Raw genomic sequence first — 24,632 nt, 5'->3', positions numbered from 1 at the left:
GGGGGCTTTACAGGAATTCTTCTTAAATAACATAAAGAATTGGCATTTTTTGTCATTAGACCTTACTCAGGGGTTCCTTCTTTTTTTTTTTTTTTGTAAAAGAGGAGCCTAAATACATTTATTTTTCATGGTTGGATTGATATGATGTATTTAAGTAACTATAGTTGATGTTCATTGCTAGTTCCTGCATATACATGAGATCATGTTTATAAATAAAAGGGCAAATTACAAGAAATCCCCTAAGGTATGGTCTAATTATGAAAATCTTCATCATATTTGCGTAATTACAAAAGTGCCCCTGATGTATATTGTCGTCTTACAAAGTTCCCTTATGGTATTACTTTTATCATAATTTTTTTGATTTCATGGAATAGTCCGCTCAAAATGTCATTTTTGTCCTTGAGCATGTGTCACTACTATTCAGATGAGGTACTTGTAAGCATATTAATTACTTAGGGGGAAAATTGTAGTATATTTAAAAAAATGTGGTTATTTTTAGGGTAAATTATGAAAACTCATGAACTTAGGGTAACTTTTGGATTTTTTTTTATATTGACATTGGAATATATACGACATTTCAATTTCCAATATGGGAAATAATTCAGAAAAATCCATTTTTCCCCCAAAAATTATATTTATAATATAAATATAAAATATATAATAATATTTATATTATAAGTATGTGTAACTTTTGAAAATAAACTGGAATTATTTTTGATAATTGAAAATCTGAATCTCGTATATATTTGAGTTCCGATAAAAAAAATATCAAAAAAATAGGAAATATGTGTAATTTTAGAGGAGATTTGTGTAATATTCTCAATGTTTGAGCGGTGCCACAAATCAGAATTAAACCTCAAGGGAGGTAGATTTGATTTTCTAAACCCGAGAGGGTTTAATTGTAATGACACCAGAACTTAAGGAGATAGAAGTAATTACACCTCTAGTAGTTACCACTTACCACTTCACATAGTTGATTTATGAGCTTTTAGCACTAACACCATCAAAAACCCCGAGTAAAAGTTAGTCAAAGTCAACAAGCTCTGTGAGTTGGTACCATAAAGAAAGAATATGTCTACATAGTCACATATAGTCATATTCAACTATAGTCATATTCGGAGTGGTAAATTTGTCGAGAAAAAAAATCAATTTTTTGCTTAAAGAAAATTAAAAAAAAAACAAATTTAAACAAAAAAAAAGAAAAAGTATTTTTATTAAAAAAATATTAAAAAATAAAAATAAATAAAAAAATCCGAAAATAATAAAAAATAAAAAATAATTTTTTTTGATTTGATAGCAAATTTTTTGGAATTTGGAAGCAAATTTTTAGGAATTAGATTATTGTAATGTAAAGAGAGAAAAAAAGAATAATTGAGACTAATTATGCTAATTGACATAAAAGTAGAATTGTGAATACAAATTCTAAGGTTATCACAAAGAAAGATTTAAGGGTGGACATATACCATTTATTATCTGCTAATCACCCCATTTTTATAACATGCCGACATTTTTGACATTTGAAATTACACGGGGTAGTTGGTGCTAAAAACTCGTTGACTTATTAATTCATCTCTGCAAATCAGCTTAAGCATCTGTTCCAGTTCAGTGAAAGAAAAGAAAGAAGATCAGGTCTCAAAGCTACTCTACCATGAGCTTATGAACAGGTAATTAAACAATCTATCCGCAACTTGAGAATTCAGAAATCCATGTAACACAAATTTCAATATTTTGGCGCAATCAACAAACAGGCTGCTGTACATGATTTCTCTGACGCAGAAAATTTAGGTGAAATCTGTGCGGAGCGAAAGAGATGGCTTACGCTGCTGTGATTTCTCTTACATACACAATCGAGCGCCTTATCAAAGGTACTATATCCAAGCTACAACTACTTACCCCAACATTTAAAACCCTGCTTTCTCTACATGGCAGTTTTCCCTCAAAATTATAAGATCCCTCGATCAAAGCTCTTCAATTTTTGGATAGTGGAGGGGTTTCTTGAATTGGCCTGTTCTCCGGACTATTCGGCTAATCAATTTTTCGAGAGCCTTGTTTCTTGTAGTCTTGTCTTGGTCCACAAGTGGAGCGGTGTCATGAAAACTTGTAGCCTCCATTCTTCCTTTTGGTACCTCTGTAATCAAGAAGCCCGTAAGAGCAAGTTCTTCCATGGCTTAAAGAGTCTCGATGATGGTTTAGCAGAAGAAAGTTTAGAAAGTCAGCGCCGATTGTGCATTCGCAATAATGTCTTGTTCGGCATCAAAGATGTGTTCGACTCAATGGCATCTGTTTCAATGGTACGCTCTCTCCTATGTACCGGTCCACATCATAAATATCCAGTACCTATATATTTAGGTTTGAAGTTGCTCAAGATACTCGATGCCCTTACAATTCGTTTGTACGAATTTCCAATTGAAGTACTTAATCAAGTTCAACTGACGTACCTTGCTATTACATTCAACGGAAAGGTCCCCTCTTCCATATCCAAACTATGGAACCTCGAGTACTTGATTGTTAATCGACATCTGAGCGTCGTCAAGTCCGACGATGGAAATTCGTCTTATTTGCCTACGGAGATATGGGATATGAAAGAACTGAAGCATCTTCAAGTCATGGGGAGCAACTTACCAAAACCTCGTGAAGGTTCTTTCTTACCGAACCTCTCAACACTCTTAAATGTGAGTGCTCGAAGTTGTACTAAAGACGTTCTTGAAAGAATTCCGAATCTACAAAAATTAGGGTTCCGAAACGAAGTGGCTCCTGATAATAATGTTGATCATCCCTTGAGGTTTTTTGATTGTGTCTCCGATCTCCGTGAACTGAAGATACTTAAATGCGCTATTGTGAATCCCATATTCAAGAATGAGGTTGCTTCGCCACTTTTTCCTCTTTCAATCTTCTCGTCGAATCTATATCAGTTAAATTTGAGTGGCTTTGGATATCCGTGGGAAGAAATGAAAAAGATGTCTTCGTTGCCAAAACTTGAGGTGCTCAACTTACGATGCTACGCCTTTCGAGGCCCGAAGTGGGAAGTTAACCGTCACGAATTTCCGAATCTTCGATTTCTGTTGATTGAAGACACTGATCTAGTACATTGGACGACCGACGGTGATTACTGCCTCAAAGAGCTCATGTATATGAAGATGAAACATTGTTACAAATTAAAAGAGATCCCTCGGAAATTCGGTTTGTCCGTTCAAAAGATTGAACTAATCGAGTGCAACCCTCTTGCTGAAGTATATATAGATGGCGATTACTCTAAATCTTCTTTCATAATGGAATGATCATGGGAACATTTTGGTTAGTCATTCAAATGTAATTGTATTCAAGGTTTAATTACAGCTCTGTTTTAGGGTGTGGGGGTGGAAGATCTTTGAATTACCTGTTGAATATTGTCTTGTATTTCCTATGATTTACCAATTTTGTCTTAAATAATGGATTTTATGCAATAAAATGAAGGGGTCTTTACAAATAAGCCCATTGCATCAATGGGTACTTATTCATAAAAAGATCCAGACAAAAAACTCCTTTACTAATAAGTTCATACATGGTCCAGATTTTTGTAAAGGACTAAAATAATCCCTCATACTTTAATATGTTCCAATTTCAACCTTAACTTAATTTAACTTCAATTTGACCCCAAATTTCACAAATTATTCAATTTTAACCCAAAACTTTTTTTTTCAAAATTTTCTTTTTTGTCGTCGGATTCCGGCGTTGACTTTTCATTTTTTTTTCTTTCTTCCGAATTTTTTCGCCGGATTCCGGCGTTAATTGGCGGTTAACGCCGGTCTCCGACAATGACTTTTTTTCTTCTTTTTTTTTTTTTTTTTTTTTTCTTTCTTTCTTTCTTTCTTTCTTTCTGTAACTTTTTTTTATCCGTTTAAACAGCAATATTTCTGTGATTGACAATAATATTAACTATATTACTGTTAAACACAGTAAAATTAACTAAACTATAGTTTAACACAATAATATTGCTATATTAATCTCTAGCACATTAATATTAACACAACAAAACTCATTATTATTGTAATAAAGTAATATTACTATGTTGACCGTTCAACAAATATAAACATAATAAAAAGCCTAAAGAATTAATATTATTGTGAGTGAGAGTAATATTGCAATAACAACACTAATATTACCGTCAACCACAGTAATATTACAATAATAGACAGTAATATTATTGCGTTACTCTGTGAATAACTCAAACAAAAAAAAAAATTCCAAATAAAATAATAATATTGATGTGGTTGACAGCAATATTACTATAACAACAGTAATATTACCGTCAACCACAGTAATATTATTGTGTTTATAGTAATATTACAATAATAGACAGTAATATTATTACGTTACTCCGTGAATAACTCAAACAAAACAAAAAAACCCAAAAATATAATAATATTGATGCTGTCAACGACAGTTATATAATTACGTTGACTTGTCAACAAATCAAACAAAATAAAAAAAATAACAAAAATAAAAATAATAATATTACGTTAATTTACTGTCAACGACAGAACAATTACATAAATGTATTGTCAACGATAGTACAATTACGTTAATTAACTGTCATTGACAGTATAATAACCTTAATTTACTGTCAGTGACAACACAATTACGGTCAACGTTTAGCGGTAGACGTAAAAAAAACAAATAAAAAAAAAACTTAAAAAAACACTAAAAAAATTAAATGCCAGAGACCGCCGGAAACCGGCGAAAAAATCCGGAAGAAAAGAAAAGAAAAAAGAAAAAAAAAGTCAACTTTTTTTTTTGAAAAAAAAAGTTTTGGGTCAAAATTGAATAATTCGTGAAATTTAGGGTCAAATTGAGATTAAATTAAGTTAATGAAGAAATTGGAGCATATTAAAGTATGCTTAAAAAAAAAGTCAAAATTGAATTTTTTTGGTCAAAATTAAATTTTTGTGGACAAAATTGATTAAATTGGGGTTACAATTAAGAATTGGGTATAAATAGTTGAGGGTAATATTGGGATAAACATGAATGTTTCCTTTATTTATAATAAATATTAAAATGATGAGCTTATTGGTGAAAGAGATATAACCCCTAAACCTAGAATAATAAAGATCCTTGGTTGGGGACTTATGCACAAAAACCTCTAAAATGAAAGACACATGGAGTAAGTTTCTTTGATGGGTAAAATCCTAAATCCCTAGTGTTAAGAAAAATCTGGTTAATTAATTCTATGCTGCACCATGTGAATGTTACACGAATGATTTTTTACGGATGATCTACACACACCAATTTTGGTGTATGTGCGTGTTTGTGTATATATGAATGATAAAGATTTACTCCGTGTATTTCATCCCATATAGCATAGTATAACTTAGAAAATTTGCACCAAATCATCCTATGTTCTTTTTATTGTGTAAAACTCTCTCCGTAACATAGGAGGATTTGGTGCATATTCTTTTGCAACACAAGTGAGATTTATGCAAAATTAATTTAGAATTGAAATTGTTTTGTTAAAGTAAGTAATAAATTTATTGATTTACAGTATGAAAAAAAATAGAAGAGATGGAATTCGCAACGGATTTTCAAATTATTTATATTATTTTAACATATAATTAATCAAAAAAAAGAAAGAATATGAATATATGATCATTTTAATATTATAAATATATATTTTAGAAAATCAATTTCTTTTAAATACATTAACAAATTAAATCATATAAGCAAATCATATAAGAGTGGATATTCAATCCCATATTTAAAAGCAAAAGACCCCTAAGAGTGGATGTGTAAGAAGATTTATAGTTGAGGTGGTGGTTGTAATTATCCAATTAAAAGGAGTTTTGTTTTTGTAATTTGACTATACCTCAGGCAATTGGTTGTAATTTACCCCATATATATATATATATATATATATATATATATATATATATATATATATATATATATATATCTTCAAAATTAGGTGTACGAAATCGTAAATGTGAATATTTTTGCTTTCTTAAGGGGGGACATAATTCCAAATACTTTAAAACACTAAGCTTGCAAGCATCCACACAATTTTACTTTCTCACCAAACAACTCCATTTCAATATCTTATGGACAACTAAAGGCTGTAGCCGAAGCGATCCAAAAGATACGGCCTGAGATAAAGAAAGAGAATGAACCATCTTCAAAATAGTGTCAGGGAGAAATTGATACAATTGAGGTTGAAGAACAGTCAAGCGAAGAAGATGTTTCTTGGAAAAAAACAGTGTTCTAGATATCGGTCGTGGCGGCCGAATCGGCCGCCATATTGGTGGCGGTCGTAAACCTTTACGATATTAGTTAGGCGATTTTAAAAAATCGGGTTTTGGACAGCAGGCGGTTTATGACGGTTATGGCGGTGTGAGTCGGGTCAAACCGGTATATCGGGTCAATAAATCGAAAAAAATATTATTTTTTTAATTAAAAGGAAAATAAGATAGGTTTTTTTTTTCTTTTCCAAATTTCAACCCAATTTCTTTTAATTAAAACCATCCCGATAACCGTTTTTTAGAACCTTACAACAACAAAAATGAGGCTCACCAAAAGGAAAACATCCAATGGAAAATTGAAGATTGTAGCCGACGCAATAGAGCGTACATACACTAAAGAAAGAGAAGAAACCAACCTCAAAAAACAATCTTAGGCAAATAGAGACAGTTGGACTTTAAGTGTTATCGGATTATTTTTTTCTTTTTTAATTTTTTATTGTTGAGATGGTAATCCGCAAAAAGGGGCGAAGTTTAATGGTGTTTACCATGATAATTTGATTAAGTACCGGATATAATTATCAATCTCGAATAAGCTCCTTTAACGTACTGTTGAATGATGTGACAAATTAAAAGGGTTTTTATGCCACCATTTTCGCGCTCGGTCGAAAGGAATTTAAAATTTAAACCTTTAACAGTTGCTTGTTTAAAGAATCGTGATTATAATTAGTTTTCTTCTAAAGCTGATTTTCTGTTGTGCTCAGCATTCAGCTCTTTATAATCAGAGGCATATTCGTGCTTTCTAATCTTTGCCAAACTGCATGAACAGTTTGAATCTTACGCGAGGAAAACTAATCATAAGCAATCATATTTATGGAGAAAAACGACATAAAATCGACAAATACAACTAGAACAAGTCTAAGACAGCACAAATAGCTTATGTGGAATCTCAAGAACATCAAAAAATAATTCAGATATTTCACCCATAAAAACATGGCATTTACCTCCTCCAAACATCTTCCGGAAATTAAATTCAAGCATCTTTACGAAATTCAAGCAATCTTGACATCTTTAAATTGAAGCATCTTTACGAAATAAAAATTCAATCGCATGATAGATGGATTTTCAAGAAGGAAAAAAAAAATAAAACAGCTAATCTAAACTCATAAAGAACAAAAATCAACACTCAACGAGAAATCAATTAAATTTTCTATGGCCAGAAAACATCTCATCAATAATTAATGCAATCATCGACTTGTACCATTCATAAGATGCTAATAATCATCAAAAAATCGAAACAGTTTTATATATTCCAATTTCAAGAATCTCACAAAGGAAATATTCGATAAGAAAAGTTGAAGTTTATTAAAGAAAAAAAAAAATCTGGTTTGCCAATAAAGTCAGAAGAGTTGAATACATCTGGATACAGTAACAACAATTTGACAAAACAAAAGTGCAATTAGAGCACAAATTCACTGAAAATAATCAAACTTCAACAGTGCCTCGAAATTTTCGTCTCTTGATTTTGGAGAAAGTTCCTGCTTATTAATAGTAAGTGCTTTGAGTACCAACGCCAAGCTGGTTTGCCTGAATAGAGATATATGTTAGTGCATTGTGACCTTGCTCAACTGCAACATGAACATAAACAAACACACTAACATGTTCCAAAACGACTATAGCAAGCCGGAAAAAAGAAAAGAAGAAGAAAAAAGGGCTGCATTCTTGCAATTTAATATAAGATAATTAACATAAACTATCTTAGAGGTTTCATTTATTTATTTTCCAATAGTCGTTACTCGCGTAAATTACAAAACCTGACGATATTAATTTGTGTCAGTCTTCTTACAAATTGTACTTACTTTCACCTGAAAGGATATGTTTAATTTGTAAAATTAGATCAAACATCAGCATAATAATATTTAAAAATGGAATGACTAACCTTGTGAAGAATCAACATGGTAGTCGTCATGTCTGGATGTTCCCATTATTACAGTGAAGAATGGACATCAAGGTCCAATGATCTTTCATCATCACCACATTTGTCGTCAAAATCCTATTTTATCTTGTTTGCAAAAGTCAAAACCATAGGGTTGCAATCGACTATTTCAATGTGTTGCAGAGATTTACCAAATGTAAGAGGGATCTCTTTTAACTTGTAGCAATTTGCGATGCAAAGAAATACAATGGCAGGGGTGCATGAAGAATTTTGAAATGTCCATTGCTCCAGATCAGTGTTGTCAATCTCAAGATATATAAGCTTTTGGAATTCGTTGTCGCGAACCTCCCACTTTGGGCCTCGAAAGGCATACCATTGCAAATAGAGATTTGTAAGATTTGGCAATGAAGAAATCTTTCTCATTTCCTCCCACTGATATCCTAAGCCACTCAAAATTAACAGTTTAAGACCTGATGGGAAATTTGAAAGAGGAGCAAGTGGGGCAACAACCTCAGCCTTGAATGTAGCATTCAATACAATACATGCTAGTGTTTTTAGTTGATGGAGATGGGAAATATGATCAAAGCAGCTCCAGGGTTGATCAATATTATCATGAGCCAGTTTAATTTCAATACTTAACGTCGTTAGATTAGGGATTCTTTCAAAAATATCTTTGGTACAATTTTCAGGACTCACACCTTTAAGTTCTAAGAGGTTTGGTAGGAGAGATCCTTCACGAGGATCTGATAGTTTTCTGCCCCCAACATCAACTCTCTTCAATTCTTTCATATCCCATATGTCCATAGGCATATACGATGGATTATTTTCAACTATTAGTTGTTGACAGACGATCAACGACTCAAGGTTCCAAAGTTTGGATATGGAAGAAGGGATGTTCCCATTATAAGTGAGGGAAAGGAATCTTAGTTGAACTAATTTCAAGAATTCTATTGGGAACTCGTAGAATCTGATGTTATAAGCTTGCAATATCCTTAGCATCCTTAATGTTTTTAAACAAAATGGTACAGGGTAATGATGATATGGGCCAGTACATAGGAGAGAGCGTACCGTTGAAGCAGATGCAATTGAGTTGTGCACATCTTCGATGGCAAATAAAACGCTATTGCGAATGCACAATCTGCGTTTGTATTTTATACCTTCTTCGGGTAAAGCATCCGCTTGACAATTTAAGGCATAGAAAAACTTGTTCCTGGAAGCTTCTTTGTTACACAAGTACCAAAAGGATGAATGGAGGAAATAACCTTCAGTGGCTGTCATGATAACATTTTTGAGACAAAGCTCATATATGTAATAATTACAAGGCTCTGTAGCGAGCATCTCGACCATTTCTGAATGAGGAATTCTTTCACGAAATTGTTCAGCCGTGTAGATAAAGCCTTCAGCATTAAACAAGCTATACAAGATGTACATCTCCGTAGAAGGTATCTTATGACGTTGAGGGTAAGTTCCCATGTAGAGAAAGCATGCTTTTAAACGTTGATCTAAATAGTCATAGCTTGGAAATAATACCTTTGACATTTGATCGTATGCATCATTGTAAATTGAATCTTTTTCATCTGATACCTTGTTCCAGTACTCTGCTGTCTTGTCAACTTTGGAAAGGATGTCGGCAACTGTAACTATTGTAAGCGGAAGACCTTCACAATTCTCCGCAATCTTCTTTCCAGCTTTCGCAAGTTCGTACGGGCACGTTTCGTGACCGAATACCTTCTGACGGAGAAGATCCCAACTTTCCTTCTTATCAAGGAAGGGTATAGTACGCTGAAAATTATTTGCAATATTAGCTACTTCATGTAGCCTTGTTGTCATAAGTACTAAACTTTGATTATCATCGTCGGGAAATAATTCCATCAACTCAGAACAGAGCTCTTTGGCCCATATATCATCCAACACGATCAAGTATCTCCGATCCTTTAGACTCTCGCACACCATCCTTTCCAACTCGGCTAATAGTTCTCCATCGATGTCAGTTATTCCAAGATCAGGATTCACTTGCATTAAAATATCCAGCAAGATGTTTTTGAAAAGATATTTAGGGCCTATGGTGACAAATGCACGTCTACTGTAACAACTCACAATTGATGGATCTTGAAAAAGATTCTTGGCAAGAGTTGTCTTACCAATGCCCGCCATGCCCTTGATGGAAACAATCATCTGTGAAGGATCCATTAGAAAATCTCTGAATTTAATAAATTCATCAGAAAATCCAATCATTGACTCATGATTTCCGTCAAAATCAATTCTTGACGGGACAACATCATCTTCTCCGTCTTCTTGTTCTTCAGGTGAGGGATTGTGCAACTCGTGGATGTAGGCCGTCTTCATCTCCTTCACCGTTTCGATAAATGAATCGACATCTTGATTTAGTTCTTGCAGGTCTACTGAGAATAACATTAATGGAGGATGAGTCTCATCTCCAATATGGTTTTCTTCAGATTGTGAATGAATCTGATCGAAGACATAGGATTCTATCGCATCTTCGAATTTGCATGCAGCATCTATGATTTCTGCCTCCAAAGTTTTGACCATCTTCATGTTAATGGTGCTCCTCCATTTATCGAATTCTTCCAGAGCATCTTGGAATGAACAAACCTCCTCGTACAAAAGTTTTATGATTTGCGGCGATGAATTTTGAACAATCGAGATATGAGAGGAATTCAATAGGCGCTCAATTGTCAACTTAAGACAACTAACAGCACCATGAGCCATCTCTCTCTCTCTCTGTCAGAGATTTCAGTAAACTGGTCTTATTATCATAAGCATTTGTTAAGGAAAAGGTGGGTTTATGTATGGGTGCAAAACGGATTATAATAATTGAAGAGAAGTGAAAGGCGAAGAATGTATTGATTGATATAACTTGGTTTAATTTGATGAAATGGAATATGAGAAATGGATGAACTTTATAGAAATGGAAATTCACATAATGCATGAACCAATTATTTTATTCTTTTTTCTTGTTTTTTGAGTAAGCATAAGCATGAACTAATTAATCATAACATACATTATTATTAATAAATTGAAGAGTTTTGTGCATGATGTATATTAAATCCTCCTCCCACAAAAGAAAAAGCAAAAAAAAGAGAGAGAAGATAAATATTAAACTAAGCTAATCCTTCAAGTTTTTCATTTATTTTGTCAGGAGACAGCTGTTCACGTTTCCCCATCATTAGATTAATCCTTCTTGTTAATATTTTTAATTAACAAGCCGATAGCTATACATACAGTTGATTGAAAAATTAATATTTTTACCTATGTTGACTATGTCGTCTCTTGGTATTGTCATCATGGAGTTTGTTGCATCATTCTTTTTACTATTATTTGAATGTTTGGTATGAAATTTTATATATTGTATTTGTTTGTGGCGGTGACTTGAAAAATCATAGCTGTAATAGGTATAGTTAAGTAGCAAGTTGTCGTTTTTTTTTTTTTAAATTTCCATCCATGTGAATGCATGTTATTAAATATGAGATATATCTGTCATCTTGACCTAATAATTGCCATTTTATATTTCCATTCAGACCACGTCCAACCATATTTTAATTACTTCCACATTGAATATCACTATAATTGAATATTACTCTATTTGACTATAGTCATATTCGACCATAGAACTACATTATATTAGAGAAAAACTATAGAACTAACATGAGTATTACTCTATTTTGGTATACAAATTCATCTACAGTCGGATCGTCATGAAATGTTTACTGGAACTTCCTAACATGTAAGCATTCGTTCAAGTCTCAAGAGCAAACTGACTGTCCATTCGAATTCTCAAGATGAAGTTGTGAATTTCTGAAGCTGAAATTGTTTGGCAGCAGTAAATTCAGAGAGGCTCCATTAGTGATTCCGGAGGACGCCATTCGTGTTTCATGTTGTTGGTGAATAAATAGTAGTATTTTTCGTATCATATCTGAATCCCATTATAATGTTTAGATTTTTTTTTATTATTATTACGCAATTAATAAAGAATTTATCATGAACGCATATTCGAAGCATTTTAAACCGTAAAAACGAATCTTATTTGAATTTACGAAGAACGTGCTCGTGATGATTCTAGTTACCAACAACAACGACAGTCTCGGTGTTTTAACCACTCAACTTTTTACTAGATCATTAACCTATCCCATGTCTTACGTTAGTGATAGAGTAACTTCTCTTGTAACTTCAGGTGGTTTTTACAACTTCAGTTTGACGAGAATTAGTGTGAATTCTGAGTTCTGACCCTCTCTAACGGGTTGACTAACGGCTGGAAGTGACAAGATTGTTTTGGTAAGTTTCGAAGTTTAAGGGTTAAATGTGACATATACAATGTTTTAGAGGTCCAAAGTGTAATCAACGGTACAAATGTTATGGAAATACGTGACCAACAACTATTTAAAAAATAGAGGATCCATTCTCATTAAGATTGGAGAATTAAATAATCCCACTTGTTCTTAAGTATATTATTTTGATATAAAAAGTAATACTATTATCTACATTTTGCATGTGGTTCATTGACTTCAAGATGTATTGACCAATAGGATGTAGTGAGACTTCTTCAAGTCTATACATGGTGAGACTTCTTAAATCTTCACAATTATCAAGCTAAATCTACCAATAAGCAAATAACTCAACTATAACATCTCATCACATAGATCAATGATCAACTTCACGTTTTCAGAACTTGTAATTATAATGACAATTCTTAGGCATTCGCAAGCTCAAAATTCAACAACACTTAGTCACTCACCATTACCAAAAACCACAATTCATACAATTGCTTCAAGCATCCAATATTTGCAAATTAAAGATATAAAGAATTTACACTTACATGCATATGCTTGACTCCAAATACTCACCGAATTATTCTACTCTACTAATATCGAACATTAAACTATTGGGATCATTGGGGCTTTGTGGCTTTCAATTGTTAGGCTCTTTGGTTTGAGGTAGGAAATATGGGTATATGTGGTTATTCTTCTTGAATTGAGGTGATTACGCCCTTAATTTGAAAGATAGGCGCTTGAAAAACCTCTAAGGACCTTAATAAACTCGATTCTTAAGAGTTCAAAAGTCTCCACTTTTGCTCTTAAGACAATGGATCGAGCTTTCAAAACAATTCAACAAATAGTCCTTACTTCTCCCTTCTAGTCTCTTCTTCTTTTTTTTTTTTTTTTTTTTTTTTTTTTTTTTATTTATATATATATATATATAGAAGCATAGATATTTGTCTTTCTCTTTTTTTTTTTTCTTTTTTTTTTCGAAGAAGAAGAAGAAGAAGAAGGACCTTATAACAATTTTCGACCGAACTCCAAGGGGTAATTTTTCAAGAATCTCCACCTATTCTACCTTACACATTGACTAAAAGAAAGAACACCTTTTCTCCGAGGCTCAAATCAAGGTTCTAAGGATAATTTCGATAAAAAGGTCGGCTTGAAAGGCTCAAACGGTTCAAAGAAGGCCCAAATCATATCCCAAATCACTCACTACTCAATACTTCTTATCATAAATTTCCTAAGGTGAGTTCTAAAACCGAACATAGCATGATCTAGCACAAATTAATTCCAAATTTAAAATACAAAACATTCAACCAAAGCAATGCACAAAGTATGATTCCTAGCATTAAGTCGTTTCTAAGTTCCGTTGAATCGAAAGCTAAACAAACATCTAATCCTTATCACACAAAACAAGCAATCTCATCATCAAACATTGATCATCTCTCATCATCATAAATCATCGATGCATTCAACTCAAGCAAATTTTTTTTTTCTTTTTTTTTTTCGGAAAAACGAGAAAAACAATAAAAACGAATAAAACCTAATGCATGCAAACTAAAACAAATAAGCACAAAAATAACATGTTTTTCACCCCCAAACTTAAAATTTTCGTTGCCCTCAACGAATTTAGCACAAAGTTAAAGGATAGAAAACACCTGATTTAGTCGGAGTCGGTGTGATCGGGGTGCTCCTCCCTAGCTCTCTCACGCTCATCCTCATTGGGCGGTGGCACTTTTCTTTCCATTTCCCTTCCCTTTGGAAGATGATGCTTTTCTCGTGCGGCCTCGTTTGTTGGATGACATAGTTGAGAGAGAGGTTGGAATAGATTCGGTGAGAATTGGTTGACAATCAAACTCAAAATTTGGTTGGAGCAAATTGTCGAACACCTTGTGGGCGTGCCTTGAAAGAGTAGATTTTGAAGAATTTGGTTCGATTCTCTAGCCTCCATTTGTGTGTGGGAGTTTGAGAGAAGGAAAGATGAGGGTTTAGGAAATAATTGGGGAGAAAATCTAAATTTTTAAAGTTAAAACGCCCCAAAAATAGTCGGACGGCCGTCCCGGTTTTTGTGCTGATTTTCGGACGTCCGTCCGAATTTTTTTTTTCTTCCTAGTTTTGGGACGGCCGTCCCACAAAATAGGCATGTTTTGGGACGGCCGTCCCACATGCTGTGCTGGTGGAACTTGCCTTCTGTTTCCCAGACGGCCGTCTGGGATTTTGCTTGCGATTTCGGACGGCCGTCTGGACCCCCTGACCATGTTTTCGACCCTGAAAATTAAAATTCAAATAAGTTAATTAGAATGCATGCCTATAACAATAAAAATGAAACGAAAAAATAAAGAAAACTACGAAAAACAATAAAGCTCGGGTTGCCTCCCGAGAAGCGCTAAGTTTAAAGTGTTCAGCCGGACGTTGCTTCTTTAATTTCAAGCAAAAGTGACCGAAGTCACTTGGCAATCTTCACTCGCTTCCCAATACAGTTTGAGCCGGCTCCGCTTCACGTTGAACGTACGATTTGAATCTCGCTCCTTTATTTTGACCACCTCGTGAGGAAGAATTTCTTGGACAATAAACGGCCGCGACCACTTTGATTTGTGCTTCCTTGGAAATAACCAAAGACGGGATTTGCACAATAACACCAATTGTCCTTTGTGCAATTTCTTTTTGATTTTCTCCTTACGACCACAATAGCTTGACTCATCCTTCTCTCGTGACTTGCTTGAGTCTTTGGGTGGCAACATTTTCCTTCATTGTCCTCGTCGTCAAAACCTCGACTCGTATGACTTTCTCTCGGAGGAGTTGAAATTGAGTCCATGATGTAAACTTGCTCCTTCCGATTCTTGTTTCCGCCATCATCTCCTGCACTCAAAGATGCTTTCCCATTGTCCAAGATCAAAACATCAAACTTTTCATTATTTGTAAAATCCATAAGCTCAATAGCAAAACAATCATTATTATCACATGGATTTTTATTAGCACTAAAAACATTGAATTTGATTGTTTGATCATGCACAGTCATTGTAAGATCACCACTAGCACAATCAATTAGCGTCTTCGACGTGGCTAAAAACGACCTCCCTACGATAAGAGGTATCTCCCTATCCTCATTTATATCAAGTATAACGAAATCTACAGGGAAGATAAATTTATTAACCTTCACTAACACATTCTCTAAAATAGCTTTTGGGTAAACTAAAGATCTATCGGCTAATTGAAGAGTTATAGCCGTCGGTTCAATTTCTCCTAACCCAAGATTTTAAGTAGAGTACGGCATAAGATTAATGCAAGCGCCTAAATCAATGAGCGATCTAAATTTTTTACCTCCTATAGTACAAGGAATAGTAAACTTACCTGGATCGCCGAGTTTTTGTGGAAGAGGCCGAGTAAGAATTGCACTGATTTGCTCCGTGAGTTGGATCATCTCGTTCCCTTGCAATTTCTTACTTTTCTTCACGAGGTCCTTGAGGAACTTCACCCACTTTGGCATCTTTTGAAGTGCTTCAATGAAAGGAATATTTATGCGAATTTCCTTCAACTTGTCCAAAAATCTTTGATATTCGGCATCGAGCTTCTTCTTTATAAACTTTTGAGGATAAGGAATTGGAGGGACTTGTGAAGGCACCGTTGATGGTGGCTCTTCATGAGTTGATTCTTTTTCCTCATTCACTTTCGGCTTCTCGATTACCGTGTTTCTCTTCTCTTTTCGTGGGGCTTCCTCCAATTGCTTACCGTTTTTCAAGGTGACTGCTTGGCACGTCTCAACCTCGATCTTTTTCGTTAGCAATCTTTGTGGATATGGGATTGACTCGACCCATTCGGCTACAGTGACTTGCGGCTTGACTTGAATTTCTTCTTTTTTCTCGATCTTGAAATCGATAGCTTGGCACGTCTCGAACTTTTGCTTTCGAGGATCTTCCGTATTCGATGGCAATGCTCCTTGCGGACGGTTCTCTTGATTCAAAGCTAATTGAGCTACTTGATTCTCCAAATTTCGCAACGAGGCTTGAGTAGCGGTCATGAATTGGGCCAATATCTCTTCCGTGTTTGATTTTTGGGCCGGTGGATTGTTGCCTTGATAGCTTTGTTGAGGAGGGGCTTGATTTTGGAATTGACCTTGAGGTCTTTGATATCCTTGGCCTTGTTGATTTCCTCCATATTGCCCTTGTGATCTCCACCCTTGATTTTGGAATTGGCGAGGCGCGTTGTTGACGTAGTTGAGCGACTCCACATCTTGTTGGCATTGGAGCGTGTAATGATTTCCACCGCAAATTTCACAACATGGAGAATCGATTGCTTGGACTTGTTGTGGTGGACTTGCCTTGATGTGCTGCAGAAGGAGTTGATTTTGTTGAGCAATTTGGGTCACTTGAGCTTGAAGGGCCGTAATTGCATCTAACTCCAACACTCCGGGAATTTTCTTGGCTCCACTAACCGTCCTCTCGCTTGACTTGGCAAACCGATTTTGAGCAATTTGATCCAACATGATAAAATCATCCGGTATCGATTGACTCATAAAATTTCCCCCGGTTGATGCATCTAAGACCGTTCGTGCATTCTCGTTAATCCCTTGGTAGAAGATGTGGATTTGCCGCCATTGTTCGACTCCATGTGTTGGACACTGCCGCAAAAGAGTTTTAAATCTCTCCCATGCCTCGTATAATTGCTCGCCTTGCTCTTGGACAAAATTATGAATTTCTCGTCGGATTCTCTCGTCCTTCTCGGGTGAGCTATAAACTTTCATAAAAAGGTTGAGGAGTTGAGGCCACGATGAGATAGAGTGGGGGGCTTGGGACATCAACCACTGGCGAGCTCTTCCTTGTAAGAAGTGCTTGAAGAGAATTAATTGAAGCGCCTCTTGGGAAACGCCGTTTTGACGGTGGGAGTTACAGGTATCTAGAAAATTGACAATGTGAAGATGGGGATCTTCACCTGCCAATCCACTAAATAACCCGTTATTTTGGAGCATCGTCAAGAGGCCTTGCTTGATCTCAAAATTGTGCGCCTCAATGGGTGGATATTGGATGCTCGGGCGGAATCCGTCTAGAGTTGGGATTATGTAATCTTGAAGTGCCCGTGGACGAACAGCTGGCTGTGCTGGAAGTTGAGGGGGTGGGTCTTGGACTTGGTTTCCGTTGGCCTCGAGTAAATTGCCCGCTGCCCTGCGTTCTTCGTCCTCCATTATATTGTTTGCGCGTTGAAGTCTCCTAGCGGCTCGAAAAGTACGTTCGATTTCGGGATCAAACGGTTCTCTAGCAAGATTGAATTTGTGAAAGTTTCAAATTAAGTTCAATTGAGTCCCTGGTATTTTCAATTTCACCCCTTATGATATTTTCAAGTAAAAAGACGAAAAAGCCCTTGTACTTTCGCATGTGCATTGCGCGTGCCTGGAAAATTAGAAGATTCGCCGGAATATTCCCCTTAGGTGGTTATGTGCGTCAAAAAACTGAGTTTGGGTGGGCGCTTGCAACTTGTTTTAGTTAAGGTGGCAAAGTACAAAAACGGGCAAAGTCCAGGTGGCGAAATGCTATTAATAATAATAATAATAATAATAATAATAATAATAATAATAATAATAATAATAATAATAATAATAATAATAATAATAATAATAATAATAATAATAATAATAATAATAATAATAATAATAATAATAATAATAATAATAATAATAATAATAATAATAATAATAATAATAATAATAATAATAATAATAATAATAATAATAATAATAATAATAATAATAAAAATAATAATAATAATAATAATAATAATAATAATAATAATAATAATAATAATAATAATAATAATAATAATTATAATAATAATAATAATAATAATAATAATTATTATTATAATAATAATAATAATAATAATAATAATAATAATAATAATAATAATAATAATAATAATAATAATAATAATAGTAATAGTAATAGTAATAATAATAATAATAATAATAATAATAATAATAATAATAATAATAATAATAATAATAATAATAATAATAATAATAATAATAATAATAATAATAATAATAATAATAATAATAATAATAATAATAATAATAATAATAATAATAATAATAATAATAATAATAATAATAATAATAATAATAATAATAATAATAATAATAATAATAATAATAATAATAATAATAATAATAATAATAATAATAATAATAATAATAATAATAATAATAATAATAATAATAATAATAATAATAATAATAATAATAATAATAATAATAATAATAATAATAATAATAATAATAATAATAATAATAATAATAATAATAATAATAATAATAATAATAATAATAACAATAATAATAACAATAATATTATAATAATAATAATAATAATAATAATAATAATAATAATAATAATAATAATAATAATAATAATAATAATAATAATAATAATACAAATAAAAATAAAAATAAAAATAAAAATAAAACAATTAGTAAGAAAATAGATTATGCCTCTCAACGAAAAAAACCAAACGATTATATAAATATATTTAAGAAATACACATACAATATTATAATTTATAAGAATTATGAAGGAACTTATTTTAGGCTTATGTTGCATCGCTAGATTTCTTCAAACTATAGGCAAATAATTATTTTTCATAAATAGATAGATAAATACAATTCTAGAATAACTAAATTTTGAAAACCTTTCTCTTCCTGGTGAGGATAGCAAGAGCGTGGAGACTTGCTATGGAATGAACCATACAATAAGCTCTAAGTAACCAATAAGAAAAAGTACTACCAACACAAAGAAACTTAAAGTCACCATATATTCTACGAAAGTTTTGTCAAATAGAAAGAGCTAAGAGTTGGTTTTCAATTTACGACATTTTGCATCTTAAAACTTTCGATGCCATTCTTTTTTCGGCCATTTAACTCTTCACCACCAAATTAATAATAAAACATCAAATATAACAACAGGGTAAACTGCATAAACCCCCCCTTGTGTTATGGAAAACCCACACCAAACTGACTGTGTTAATTTAATTGTGTAGAATCCCCCTGTGTTTTATTTTATCTTAACATGAAATCCTTCATTCCGTTAACAATTAACACCGTTAACTATTTAGGGGATTCCATGCAATTTATTCATAACACGAGGGGGTTTGGTGCATGTTTTCTTTAATATATGGGGGATTTATGCAAAATATTTTATTTAATTAAAATTTGAATTATTTTTTAAAATTAAGTCAAACATGTATATTCAATTGCAATATAAACAAATTAATGACTAATGGCAATGATGAAAATTCTAACAAATGTTTTTTTTCTAATTATCCCGTTTCCAATTCAAAATTTTAAATTTTAGAACTTTTTTCATTTGTATCTCATTTATTTAAAAAAACAAATTGCATCAAAGTCGAAACTAAATAATTTTTTTGAAATTTCCAATTTTGAATAAAAAAAATTATTTTATCAATGTATTTAGAAAAAATATTATATTTATAATAGCAAACTTGTTGTATATTTATATAATTTAGCTTGTATGTATTATATGTCAATGAATATAAATTTTATGAAAATTTGAATTTAGTTTTGATATAAATATTTATATTAATAATTTTAAAAATTCGACTTTCACAAAATTGAATAAACGTGTTTGACTTAATTTCAAAAAATAATTCAAAATTAAAATAAATAAATAAATTTTACATAAGTTTCACTTTTATTGTAAATAATATGCACCAAATCCCATTGTGTTATGAAAAACTTGCATTGAATCCCCCAAAAATAATTAACGGTATTAATTGTTAACAGAATGGGAGAGATTTCATGCAAGATCAAATAAAACACAAGGAGATTCTACGCAATAAAATTATCATAGAGAGATTTGGTGACTGTTTTCCATAACACATGGAGTATTTTGCAGTTTAACATAGAAACAATATAACACAAAGTACAATAAGGCATTCATATTACATGATCAACATCAATTGCCGGTATATATTATGGTGGATATATATGCCTTCAAATCATTTACAAAACATCATATTTGCTTTAAAATATTAGAAATTGAAAAGAAAACGATTAATTAGAAGAGAGAAAAAGTTACATGTATCAGTAGTAGTGGAGGAGCATCTGATTCTTTAAGAACTTTGATCAATATTGAAGAAGGCAAATGAAAAAAAGGGAGAGAACATTAGAGATATATCTAACGAGTTTTCTTGGTTTGTTTTATTTTTTGACATTCCCAAAGACTATCCGTTAGAATGTTCATGTATTCATATTAACTAATGAGTTTTTAATGATATTTATTATTATTAATTGTGTTAGAAATAAGTCACTATACGTTAGATAACATAAAAAAATTGAGTTTTGCAGTTACGAAGCCTTGAAAGTAAAGTGAGGGAATACAAATAGTTGCAAAGAAATAACTTGAATATAATTATTTATTTGTTATCAATGAATATTAAGTAAAAATAAATGAAACATAAAATTTAAATTAGATGGAATAATTATTTAGCTACTTAAGCAATATTACGAAATTACCCTTCAAATAAACCTAATTAAAAAGGCATATTTGTAAGTGTTAAATTGGATTAAAGGAGAAAATCGGAGCATATTAAAATGTGAGGGGGTAGTTTAGTCTTTTACACATCTCTGGACATTGTCCGGATTTGTTTTTTGTAAAAGAGTGATTTGTGTGAACCCCTTTATGAATAAGTAGCTCATGACGAGCTTGTTTTTAATAAGCCCAAACATATAAAAGAGAAAAAATGAAATGTCCACTAATGTTGAAGTTAAACTAATGCTGAGTCAGCTAACCGGAGCTCCGACGGCCCGCCATTGTGAAAAAAGTTCAAAAAAAAATATGAAATGTCAATTAAGTTGAAGTTAATTAATGTTGTTGTCAACTAACTGGAGCTCCGTCGACCCGCCGCCGCAAAAATGAACTTAAAAAAAATGGAATATCAACTAATGTTGATCATATCCCTTTAATATGTATCATAAATAAAAGCAAAATAAATGTATATGACAAAATTATCCCAAATTCTTTAAACCCAATTCCTAATTGTTACCCCAATTTAACTTTAATTTAATCAATTTTGACCACAAAATTCCAATTTCGACATTTTCTTTTTTCAAACCTTTTTTTTCTGGAGTCGGTTTCCGGCGTTGACTTTTTTTTTTGTCTTCTTTTTCCGCCGCCGGTTTTGGGAGTTGACTTTTTTTAGTGTTTTTATTTTTTTTAATATTAATTTTTAGGGAAACCGTAACTGTAATTAGTGTTACTGACAGTACAATTATTTTCCGCCGTTGAATTTTAACTGCAATTGTACTTTCATTAACAGTAATTATACTATCGCTCTGACAGTAATTGTACTGTCGTTTACTCTCACAACAATATTATTGTTTTTTGGCTTTTTTTTTTGTTATATATATATATATATATGTATATAATAATAATAAATGGAATATCGCACCGAATTACTGGTTCGATAATCAGCATGTATGGAATTTTCATTCGGTTCAATCCGATCGATTTATCGACTGGATGAACATCCCTTTGTAAATTTGACACTATAATGGTGAATGAGTTAGACAATACATAGTTTAGGGGGTGGCTGTAATTATGCAAACAAGATGGAATTTTTTTCCCTGTAATTTGACCTTACCTCATGGGTTGCTATAATTTGCCCTATAATCAAATTATATGTATCTCATCGTTCTTCCTACCTAAGATGCAAGGAAATTTACGCACAAAAGCGTTTCCACGTTTCAGAAACAGAAAGTCCATGAAACCTCCCCAAAATGTTTTGGGCCATTTTCATAAATAACTAAAATTTTTGGGGATGTTTATAGTAATAATGAAAAAATAGTAACTCGTTAGAGCCCAAGAAAATCAAAAAAATATTCAAAAATAAAGACTTAAAATTGTGATGTTTGGAAAAATCTTAAATCTTATGTCTCTTTTTTACTTATAGTGGTTTTATGATATTTTTTTTAGATATTAGCACATAGTAATGCACATTTTTATGTCAGCTAGATAATTTTTGCATTGATAATACTGATTGTCCCCTATCAGTTGAATATAATTTGTGCATACACATCGATAATTGAAGATAAGCATATAGGTTAATGTTTATAATATTTTTTATAATTTATGAATATACCACTATATTTTTATTTTTTACACGTTTCCTGACACTCGTGTAACCACTTTTTTGGAATATAGGGTTTCCCCGTGTCTGTTTCCCCATTTCACTGTGTTGGTTTTCCCGTGTCCATGCTACATAATATTACCTATCAATGGTCCTTGCGAAAGAGAGTATCAAGTAAATGTAAATATTTGGAGTACACTTATTTTTTAAGAATTAAATGGTATTAATGATGCTTTAGAATGCACAAGTATGAAAAATATTATAGACAAAAATCATGTTGAATCTAAAGTCGGTTAAGACTTATTAAGTAGTGCAAATGGCAAAAAGGCCCTTCACATGGGACTTAAATGCATTTTAGTCCACAAAAAAAACAGCCTCTCAATTAAGCTCATCCCCATGTCTTTAGTCTAAAATACCCTCAATAATATAATTCTTAACAATTCCACCCATTATGCTCTAACTTCCTTAATATTACACATTGACCCCGGATTTAAACAAATATATCACATTAACCCCCAAAACTTTTTTTTTTCAGAAAATAATTTTTTTTCTGAAATGTTTTTTTTCCGGCCAGATTCCGGCTTTGACCGCCGGAGACCGCCGGTCTCCGGCGTTAGCTTTTTTTTTTTTTTTTTAATTTTTTTTTTTTCTGATTTTTTTTTTCCGGCCGGTCAACCACCGTTGACCGCCGGTCTCCGGCGTTGACTTTTTTTTTTTTTTTTTAATTGTTTTTCTTAGAAAAAAAATATTTTAATTAATATTACTGTTTTAGCTACTAAATTACTGTCTCAGACAGTAATATTACTGTTTGGTACAGTAATATTATGAATATTATTTTTTTCGAACAGTAATATTATGAATATTATTTATCCGAACAGTAATATTATTAATATTATTGTCTAAGACAGTTAAATTACTGTTGAAGACAGTAATTTAGCATCTAAGGCAGTACTATTAATTAAAATATTTTTTTTTAAGAAAAAAAATGAAAAAAAGCCAATTAACAGTTAAATTACTGTTTCCGACAGTTAAATAACTGCTGTAGACAGTAATTTAGCAAACGAATACAGTAATATTAATTAAAAATATTTTAATTAATAGTATGAAAAATATTATAGACAAAAATCATGTTGAATCTAAAGTGGGTTAAGACTTATTAAGTATAACACAAGAATTGCATGTAATGGTGGATGGAATGGGTTGAATCCTTGGTAATTAAAAAATAAAAAAATTACCATTTTACACATGATTAATGTACATTAAGGAAAAAAAAAATAGTTGTATATATGTAGAGCAATTGCTTGTATATAATCCATAATTGTTTGAACTTTGTATAGAGGACAAAGTTGTAGCTCTGGAAGATGTGGAAAAGACCATATTTGGCTCTATCGCCAATGAAACCAAGGCTTATTTTCGAGGCCCATCTTGATCGAGCGCGCGCGCGCGCACCGAACGGCCCAAAACAACCCGGCCGGTTGCTAGGCAGCCCATCTGCCTTGCCTTTTCCGCACGTTTTGCTTGCCTTGCCAATCACTTGCTCGTTCTTTGCCCACACGGTCATTAGCACGCCCGCACATCGGGCTGCCTTCCTTGACTTGCCAATCGGTTGTGCCAACTTGCCCACACTCTATCGCCGATGAAACTAAGGCACTTGAGTTTATCTCCATCATTGGTATGCCTGGCCTTGGTAAGACAACATTGGCTTGGAAGATTTTTGATAGCGACACACTCAAAGGTCCGTACGCATTCGTACATGGGTTAATGGTGATGTTAGTTGTCTAAAGCTGACAGTTGAGCGGCTAAAAATTCCTCATTTCCATTCAGATTTCAGACCAAGTCCAACCACATGAAACAATGTAGGTTCTAAAAAAATCTAGTTGTTGAATAATGGTAGTTGTCACAGGGGTTTCTTTACTCAAGAAATTTTCGCCCGTGCGGCCTGATTTGTCCACCAAATCAGTCAGCCTTCCTCTCAATTCTCTTGGCACAAACGCACACAAACACAAGTCTTTTAAGCCACGTAAATAATAACAAGAGTATGCAGTGGAAAACAACACACAAGCACGTTTACGGGCAATG

General features: G+C 32.7%; 1 protein-coding gene across 1 annotated transcript; it reads right to left on the bottom strand.

Moving 5' to 3' along the window:
• Window positions 1-7,399: 7,399 nt before the first annotated feature.
• LOC148771291 (putative late blight resistance protein homolog R1A-10) lies at window positions 7,400-11,214 on the bottom strand. Its single transcript, XM_088817060.1, has 2 exons — window positions 8,146-11,214; window positions 7,400-7,793 (listed from the first exon to the last, which is right to left on the bottom strand). The coding sequence occupies exon 1, from the start codon at window positions 10,870-10,872 to the stop codon at window positions 8,260-8,262; it is 2,613 nt and encodes an 870-aa protein (XP_088673186.1). The 5' UTR covers window positions 10,873-11,214; the 3' UTR covers window positions 7,400-7,793; window positions 8,146-8,259.
• Between the last annotated feature and the right edge of the window lie 13,418 nt (window positions 11,215-24,632).

This window comes from Erythranthe guttata, chromosome 4 (genome assembly GCF_056151865.1).
Source record: "Erythranthe guttata isolate IM_541 chromosome 4, IM_541, whole genome shotgun sequence".
NCBI classification, from domain to species: Eukaryota; Viridiplantae; Streptophyta; class Magnoliopsida; order Lamiales; family Phrymaceae; genus Erythranthe; species Erythranthe guttata.
The sequence above is the reverse complement of the archived record's forward strand: the minus strand, read 5'-3'. Positions and strand labels throughout refer to the sequence as shown.

Bases quoted from the DNA above. Each gene is read 5' to 3' on its own strand.
- LOC148771291 (XM_088817060.1), bottom strand. From the start codon at position 10,872: ATGGCTCATGGTGCTGTTAGTTGTCTTAAGTTGACAATTGAGCGCCTA.